This window comes from Hippocampus zosterae, chromosome 10 (assembly GCF_025434085.1).
Source record: "Hippocampus zosterae strain Florida chromosome 10, ASM2543408v3, whole genome shotgun sequence".
NCBI lineage: Eukaryota > Metazoa > Chordata > Actinopteri > Syngnathiformes > Syngnathidae > Hippocampus > Hippocampus zosterae.
The window spans coordinates 12,370,270-12,380,035 of record NC_067460.1 but is presented as its reverse complement, the minus strand read 5'-3'; the positions used below and the strand labels follow the sequence as shown (position 1 = coordinate 12,380,035).

Genomic DNA, 9,766 nt, shown 5'->3' with positions numbered 1-9,766 from the left:
TTACTATGAAGCCACACTGTTGTAACACACACGCAGAAAGTGGTTTGGTTTTGTCTTGCTGAAATAAGCAGGGCACCCAACAAAAAGATCTGTTGCTTGGATGGCAGCATGTTTCCCCAAAACCCGGAGTAGCTTTGAGGATTAATGGTGATGCGTAAATCAGCCATACTATCAAAGATGATGGCTTTTGAACTTTGTGTCAAAGCAGTCCGCGTGGTTCTTTTTCTCTTTAACTCGGAGGACACAATGCCCACAATTCCACAAAATAATTTTAAAACGTGTACTTGCCACGTGGTTCATCAGTATTGACAATGCGCTTGAGGACGACTGCATTTGTAACGATGTGAATACAATAATAATAATAATAATAATAATAATAATAATAATAATAATAATAATAATAATGAGTATGATACCAGTTTATCAAAACTGCAAATGAGCTCTCACATTAAAAAAAACATTTTTTAAATGACATATCCTCGACTGTGGATTTGTTCGATTTTTAATTGCAATCCACTTGAGATTCAGATGACTGTATGAAAATGATTGTACAGTATATCTGATTTTGACATGAATTGCCAACTCAATCGTGCTTATTCAAATGGGGTTGTTCTAGTTCATGGCCACTAGGTGGAAGTATAAGCCCAGGGTATACTGCTGCTGACGCCTTTTGCTGCCTGCCTTTTCTTTCAGGTCACTTGTGGAAGCTATCCACTTAAAGCACTAAACGTACCATGACGTGTATTTGTATTTTAGCAACAACAGCAAAAAAGTCAGTGAACTGATGAAAATGAGTTATTTTCACAGACCTGCCCCCATATCTCGGTCAAGCCACCTCTTAACCGCAGAAGGAAAAAAAATCTGGCGCCATATCTGGGGATGCAAGTTCGTGACTGTCGATGTGTCCACGTGTTATAGCAATCAGGATAGGCTTGGTCCTTTTGCTAGTGTTTCTTTAAAAAGTGCGGGTCATATTTCAAAAAAACCGCTGGCAAGCAGTAAAATCACCAATTTACATTGCCTTGTTGCAGCATTCAACGATGAAACAGAAATTCATCCACAACAATGATTTAAAATGTTTGTCTCTGGCCTCACTCGTACTCATGGTCATGTTTTACATTTGAACTTTCTCCGAGAGCTGCACTTTGAAGCCAGATACAGTCACAACCATTTGTGGAGGAATATACAAAAGTGATTAGATATTAATTACTTAGCGGTAAATGGATTTTCTCTCATCTGATAGGGTAGGCATGCACACTCATTTAGTGTCAATGCAAAGTCAATTGTAAAACCGAAAACCCGCTGTTTCTAGGGTTGTATTGTCCTGTGCAGGGTTTACACAATTTTCTGATCCTGGTTCTTATTGGATCCAATTTTGTCCCCGTATCGAATATTATTTACATTAGTTTTAAGACATCTTCAGCGTTAACATGTTTAAATGATAGCGAAGCTGCAACCAAAATTGGCTAACTTTCTCCATTATGGAGCAAAACCTAAGCAAAACGTACAATATAAGACATTCACCAACAGTTTTAGTGATTTTGCTTAGAGCAATGCTCAAAATTCCCTTGCCAAAAGAAAAGTACAGGCGAACGCCTGATGACGGTTTAGCAAATATTTACAACCTTGAACGAACCTTGATGAGAATGCAACATTCGCTGCTTTCGTAAACATTTGCTATTGTTCACCGCTCAGTGGAATAGGCCCCTATCTCACTGAGCAGCAAAGGTTTTCAAGTGTGTGGGCACCTAGTGAAAATAGTTTTTCGTCAGAGTTTGTTCATGGTCATAAGCAGTTTTTCTTGTTGCAAAGTACTTTTGAACATGTTCAAAATTTGAGGGCGACAAGAAAAAAGTCTTTGCAACCATTAAAACAGTTTGGGGATGTCTGGTAATGTCTTTGTAACTGTTTGCAACATGGAATGCGCCCTGAAAAAATATAATAACATTCGTGAATTGCGCACACACAAACCTATCTCTGTGAGAGATGAGTTTTAGAGCACCTTACTATGCCACGGCACACACATGGTGGAAAGACCCAATGTACGAAAGATGCAGATTCCAAGAGTCTATATTAGCTTCCTCTCTGTGAGCTCACATCTGCACTGAAGTTTTACCACTTTGGGTGTAGACTTCAGATCCCCCTGCTAGGAAAGATAAGTTTACGAAGCGAATTGGAAGGTTGCCTTCTCAGTTTCCAGTGGGATTACATTTCTGGAAGTTACAATGAGTAGGGGGGGGGGGGGCACAAAAACAACAAGTGACCTAATATAATGTTTCACAGAATGACTTGCATCACAAACTAGCAACGTCAGGTTGAACCAAAGTGGGAGAGCTGTGAATTTGTAGGCATTGCACGCTTTGGTGCAATCAGCACTGTGTTAAAAATAGATTTGTGAGAGAAAAAAAAACACCTTGAAGACTTCCTTTCAAACCTGGTCGCTTTTCACATTCTCATTGCTGCCTTTTACTTTAACTCTACTTTAATTGAACCTCTGCGGTGGCAACGATGCATACGACACCTGTAGAGTCTTTTGTATATGTAACCATGGTGAACGTGCATAACTAACACCACCACTATGAAAAGTAAAGAAAATCACTTGAACTCGCTCTGCCCTTACCACTGTATATAATAAAGAAGAAGACAAAACAAGTGAAATCATCACTTTTTGATGACTTAAAGGAAAATGGGAGCTTGTGGGTTGGGTTGCAAAACATCAGAAGTATTTCCACACATTTCCAAGGCTCTTACAGTGATTAAAATAAGCACACAAAGCCGCTATTGTAACCATTGTTTGTGTTACCTTAATGAAATGTATCTGCTCCACAAAAATCACACAGAGAGAGTTTTGTGACATTTATAACATTGTTTAATTCCCTCCCCAAAAAAAAGAAAAAACAACGGCAATATCTACACTTGTCTTTAGTGTAAAACTGGACTTTTCGGCATCCTGCCTGAAGCTTCAATCTAAGCGATCACGGTCTCTGTGCTTAAGAGGAGCGTAGCACTAACATGGCCCCAGCTGACTAGCCATTGGTAAAGAGCCACTCTTCAAGCAGGATTGAGATGTGACTACATACCACACTAAATAAGAATAAGCTAGCCACACCAGTGTCAGCAGACATGGCTTCAAAGGTACCATGAGAAGTAAAATTGACATGCCAACACACAACGTAGAAATGCTATGCTAAAAGGCCCCGGCTGGCTAGCTGCTGGCCATTTTAGGAGTGAGTTGTGATGACGCAACAGACCAAGTAAACTTAAGCAGCAAGCAATATTAGCAGACATAAATTTCAAAGGTACAAATAGAGGAAATGTTAACATGCGAATACACAGCATGGAAGTGCAGCGCTCATGGAGACGCAGCTGCGACAGACGCTGTGATGTTGGCCAGCTCGGGGCACTGCAATGTTTGCTGCCCACCTTGGTCCTATCTCGAGTATTACACAGTACTGAACATATCTGGCTTTTAACATGACTCAATGGGTTCAAATTTGCGCACCCTAGATCAGAAATGTGTCCCAAAGTCAGACCATAGAGAATAAAACGCATGAGTTTTTTGTTTTTTTTGGGGGGCGGGGGGTCTTCAATGCACTTTGTGTGCAGCAATGGCTGTTTGAAAGTGCTCTATAAATACATTTGAGTTGAGTTGAAAGTAACGTGTAGTCCGCAGTCACTGGTGCTGTGGCGCCATAGTGTCCTCTACTGACGAGCCGCCACTAATCAGAGCATTAAACCTGGCATTGATTTACCTTTTTCACACAACCTAATGTAATACTACTCTTGTACATCTTTGAAACAGATGTCGAAAGCAGTCGGCCATCCCTTTATGGAGGCAGACAGGCGGTGACACCTGTAGACACGTGTGGAAGTGACCATGGCGACTGTGCAAAACTAGCAACATGGCCATGAAAACTCTTTACATAAAAGGAGTCACTCAAAAAAAAATTGCTCTGGCCTAACCACTGTATATAAATACGGTATCTGTTTTTTGTATTTTGACCCCGTAAAACCACATTAAAAAAATAACTGTTACATGTAAATCTAGGCGGCCCGGTAGTCCAGTGGTTAGCACGTCGGCTTCACAGTGCAGAGGTACCGGGTTCAATTCCAGCTCCGGCCTCCCTGTGTGGAGTTTGCATGTTCTCCCCGGGCCTGCGTGGGTTTTCTCCGGGTGCTCCGGTTTCCTCCCACATTCCAAAAATATGCATGGCAGGCTGATTGAACACTCTAAATTGTCCCTAGGTGTGAGTGTGAGCGTGGATGGTTGTTCGTCTATGTGTGCCCTGCGATTGGCTGGCAACCGATTCAGGGTGTCCCCCGCCTACTGCCCGGAGACGGCTGGGATGGGCTCCAGCACCCCCCGCGACCCGAGTGAGGATCAAGCGGTACGGAAGATGAATGGATGAATGAATGTACATCTACACACCCCTGCCCAAATCCCAGGTTCTTACAAAAAAGTGAGATAAATAATTTCAAAAGTTTTTCCAAAATCATTCTGACCTAACACCTGTACAACTGCATAGAAAATCAGGAAATAAATCGTTTTGAGAGGGGGGCTGGTGAAAACAACTGAGGTAATGTGGTTACACAAGTGTGCACACCCTCTTCTAACTGGGATAGGTTTGTGTTTAAAATGAACCAATCACATTCTAACTCATTTTAAATGGGAGTCCCTCTAATTAACACTTCAATGAAGTTCGGATGTTCTTGTCGCCTTTTTTTTTTGTTTTGTTTTGTGCTAACACTGACTAGTGTTTTTGGTCGTGCTCATAAATCCTTCTACTTTGACTAAAGCTTCTGTCTTGGCACCCTACCCCATGAAGAAGACAGGTAATTGGTGTCACTCCACAGCCAGCAATTACCAGAATTTCCTGAAAGTCCTTTAATGTTGCTGTCGGTGTCTGCGAGCCTCCCTGACTCGTTTTCTTTTCCGTCTTGTCATAAATTTGGAGAGACATCCAGCTCTGGTGCTGTCGAGTCTTTCTGCAAGACATAACTGCAAAAACTGATGAATTCATACCAGAACATCTGAAGTTTATTTCGGATTAATCAGAGCCACTCGAATTGTGAGAATGTATGTCTGATCTCACATTTAACATGAGTTTGAAAATGATTGGTTAATTGTGCACGTGGCCACATTCCCAGTTATAAGAGAATGTCACAACATGTGCAACTAAATGACCTCAGTTTCTTTTTACATTTCAGAAAGTTGACAGATTATAGGTTACATTAAAAGGAAGAATTTCTGGTCTAAATTAGATGACAAAAACGAGTCTTTTACACATGGGTGTGCAGGCGTTTTATGTCCGCTTGCGTTTCCTTTACATGATGCAGGTGTACCTCACATTATGGCCTCCGAGCATACAGTATTGCAGAATGTAAACCTGATACCTGTTCAGGAAAGTAAAGCAATCCTGACCACTGCTGATCATACAGCGGCACGATGCTCACAGGGGGACACACGGCACTCATGAACGCACCATAATAAGACATAATGTAGTCGTGCGCAGAGGGAAACGTCTGGTCCACATTTTACAGACTAAGTTTACATGCTGGAAGGAGCTCTGTAGCCCACAAATATGTCACTACCTTCTTGTGTCTGTTGGAACATTGGATTGTATTTGTAGAGTTGCATTTCTCTTCATTTTCTATTAAATTAATAATTTATGATAGATTGCTTTTATGTACCGTAGCATATCATACAAGTGTAAAAAAAAAGTAAACCCCTCAGTCTTGACTGTAAAAAGCATCGCACATCACATTCAAGATCATCTTTTTGGGAAAGTAAAATATTTACATATTTTGTTTATGCAATGCAAAAAATGCGTTGTCATTCATTCTGCCCAACTTCATATCATTTTTATATTATGTAACAGATAAACCCAAACATATTTCTAATGACTCCCCTTGTTGCCTACCAAATATCTGAAAGATTTCATGTTCTATCACGGTTTCATCTAAAACCAATAGTTTGGTTGCGTAAGAGATTATGTTATGTTTCTCTAGCGGGGAAATCCAAAGGCAGCACGGCAAATAAAAATTGCCTCGTGAGCCGGATGTTATGTCACACGGTGTTTCACAATCAAAATGCATCTCAGATGTGGCTGCATGCAAGTCGTCTTGTGTTGTTGTGTCAGCAATTTGGTAACTTCGGATGGGAGGGGTCGAATGGACAGTGCGTGTTGATAATTTCAACATGTCTGACTATGCAGAAGAGGGACAAAGCTCACCTTGCGCAGATGCCCCAAAACAATTCCTGGAGCCCATGTGGCCCAATATCAGTGTCATACTATATGTGTTTTTCACACACTGACCCTGGAAAATTGCCGAATCAGAGCATTCAATGCAATCTTTGTCTTGAGTTGCGAGCAATAATCAGAGTTGCAAATGCTAAATAGTGGCAGTGAACTTCACAACAAACAACAGACGGTGAACAATTCCACAAATAAAAAGAGGCCAAGTGCTATCTTCAGGCTGTTTTATAGTTTTATTCCCATTTGAAGTTTAAACATGAAATAAAATGAAATAAATGAAGACATTACATTGAATATTTAATCAAAGTACGTTAGCTTGATAACTAACCACAATAAAAACATCATAGCCGGGCTAATAAAACTAGAACCATTGTTGCTGTAGTTATAATCTTTTAAGCCACAGGCATTTCAACACAAATGGCAACACACAGAGCATACTCAGTGGCATATATTCTTTATCCACTGCAGAAAACAATGACTGCAGCTGACTGAGTCAATTAGATGTGAACGTCTTCATTGTGTTGAATGTACAGCTGTATTATACTGCTACTGGTAGTTAAGGTGCAAACACCAGAAAAAGCACAATGTCAATGGTATTGAAGCATAAAATAATCATTCAAAAGCTGTTTAATTACATACATTCTTTTCAATTATCTTTTTACTTCCTGTTTTGTGCAATACTGTTGCGTTCGTGCTCATTTCACAATGAAAACTCGTACCCTAATCCGTTTCGAGACCCCCAGAATTCAGACAAATGTTTTCTCAAGCATAACAAATGCTTAAAATATGTAACAAATACATGTTACAATTAGATTATTGCACAATAAATGTGAGTTGTGTGTTATATAAAAAATGAAGAATAAAAATGGTCATTTAAATTTTAACTGCCTCCTCATCATTCTTTTGCCCTCTTTAGTTCATATTCGTTGTCATATGTGCTGTACAGTATATGTAATATGTGGAGGTGATTAAAATTTATCCGGTTTCACAAAATTGACTTTCATAATGGCCTGCTCAGGGAAACCCTAACTACATTGTGGCCCCCGACAAAAATGAGTTTGACACCCCTGCTCAAAATCATTTGTAGGTGATTGTGAATTATTTGTCAAGTGAAGTGTACCTTACTGCTTGAGAAAATGCACCGTTTTAACCTAACATTCATGTTTTTGCAAAGCACGAGGAGAATGCAAACTCTCCATCGAAAAGCCCGAGCTGAGCTCTGAACCCCCAACCTCAGAGTTGTGAGGCAGACGTGCTCAATCGCGAATGCGCCGTGCTGACGATATAAAAGACGACATGTATTGAATATGCAGAATAACGCCTTTGATGGTCCTGCCTGGTGCAAAGCGCCGTTTTCTGGAGGTGCAATAATCAATCGCAGCCCTGTGTGCGCACATGCATGCAGAAAGCGGCATCCATTGAAGACGAGGCGAGGGGAGGGATGGAGAGATGTGTGTAGCGTAGTAGTGGATAGTGGCTGGCTTATCAGGACGAACCGTGTGTAGTAGAGAGAAGCTGCTTGCATCCCCATGCTTATTTCTGTCGCCACACCCATGCGTCACACACATATTTTACGACACACGGCAAACACTGAAAGGCGTAGATGGTACACATGAGGATACTTTTTTGAAAATGTTATCAGGTTTCTTGTTTTTTTTTGTAGGTGGAAATATGCCCATGACATGTCTCTCAGTCAGTGCGCATGATTCTGCGGCTCCCCTACAACTCTACTACGGGCACGCTCCAACTCACCTTGAATGGGGCGCACGCCCGTCCAGACCAATCCCCTCGCGGGAGGCCCAACCGGCAGCCAATCAGGTGAGAGAAAGGGGCGGGATTTGCATGGAGGGAGAGAAGGGAGGGCACGAGCGTGGGGGAGGCTGGGCTTTGCGCTTCCTCCCACTCCGGGGCTCTCCGCTCAGACGCTAGTAAAAGGAGAGAGAGAAGGAGGGGGAGAGGAAAAAACGGCTCCCTGTGTGGCGAGACAAGCGCGGCGGCGGCGGTGCAGGTGCAGGTGCTGTGTCTCATCGGGGATGCGGATGGAAGGACGGGGGAGGGAAGAAGGGACGAAGGGAGGCGAACGCGCCGGGGAGGCGACACCGGATGCGAGAAGTCGCTAAAAAAAGAAAGGAGGAGAGAGGAGCGCTAGATAAGGAGGCGCAAGGTCGAATATGAGCCATCGTGGTCGAACGAACGGGGCACTTGGCGTGGCGCTAGCTGGCTGGCAATAGTATGATTTGGTATGTGGCCACTCTGATAGCAAGTATATTCAGCACCAGAGGAACGGCCGCTCAAGGTGAGTCGAAGTGTAATATAATACCTCCCGTTGCATTTTTGCACACCATCTGTACGTGCGTGCTTGCGTGCGTGCGTGCGAGAGAGCGAATGTGCTGCTGCTGTTGCAGCTCCAGATATGCGTTGCTTTTTTTCTTGCACGAGATTGTGTTCCTCGAGGCTTACGCGCGCGCACACACACACACACACAAACACACACACACACATACACGCACGCACACACAAGCAACGGATTGGACTCAGCAATGGACTCTTGAGCAAGATTGATCATGCTTCATTCGTGTAGAACGCGTGCATGTGGGATCATAGCACGGCAGGTCCCATACTCCTATGAGAGGGGTGTGACCGTCTGAGTCCCTCCAAGGATGGAGCAAGTAGCTAAATAATGCATCACATGTCAGATTAATGCACTCTCAGCTTTGACAGGAGCTTGCAATATGCACTTTGGTGGGCTGTCGTGATAGTATAGTGTGTGTTCTACATCCATTGTGCATCATCAAATGCATATCAGACTCTTTTTTTTTTTTAAGTGTGGGCTCCCAGTCATACTCCATGTGCATTGACAGATGCACTCACTTAACCTTGCTTTCCCATTCATGTCCAGACGAGGGAGACACGGGCCAAGCTGTTGCCTGGTAACTGATCCCAGTGACCCCCCCCCACCCCCCCCACGTCCACGCATCCCAGTCGAAACGGCTCTGCTATTGCACACGTCTGGCGTGAAGTCTGATAGCGAGTGGGCTCTGAAAGCGTGGCTGTGTGTGAGTTTTGTGTGAGTGTGTGTGTGTGTGTGTGTTTTGTGTTTGCGAGTCTGCTTAGCTTTGCTGCAGTGAAGGTGACAGACGAGACAAATTCCTCTAAGAGCCACAAGGGCTTTTTTAGACACTCAACTGCAGAGAGTACCAGGCGTTCAGTAGGGCCACACTGGAAACATAAATATGACAAGAGTCATGTTAAATTTCAACTTCAGTCTTGCATGTTGAACAAATGCAAACATTCTTCTTGAAAAGAGGCACATCTTAAAATTTGTCACTCTATTGATCTATCTATGTGAAAAGTATACTATTAAAAATAAATGAAAATATACTTCCCTATGGAAAAAATAACACACTAACCAAAGAAGTGCTTTTTATGCTTTAAATTTAAGTGAGGTGGGGAAACGGTCAAAACTTCCTCTATTGAAAAAGTGTTTCCTTCCAAAATAGCACAACCAT

General features: G+C 42.6%; 1 protein-coding gene across 3 annotated transcripts in view; it reads left to right on the top strand.

Moving 5' to 3' along the window:
- The first annotated feature begins 8,135 nt into the window (after positions 1-8,135).
- Positions 8,136-9,766, top strand: part of igsf9ba (immunoglobulin superfamily, member 9Ba) — a 50,210-nt gene continuing 48,579 nt past the window's right edge. For all 3 annotated transcript variants that reach the window (XM_052077440.1, XM_052077439.1, XM_052077441.1), the window contains exon 1: positions 8,136-8,553. In XM_052077440.1, coding sequence (XP_051933400.1) covers positions 8,490-8,553 — 64 coding nt within the window. In that variant the 5' untranslated portion in view covers positions 8,136-8,489. The remainder of the gene's footprint in view (positions 8,554-9,766) is intronic.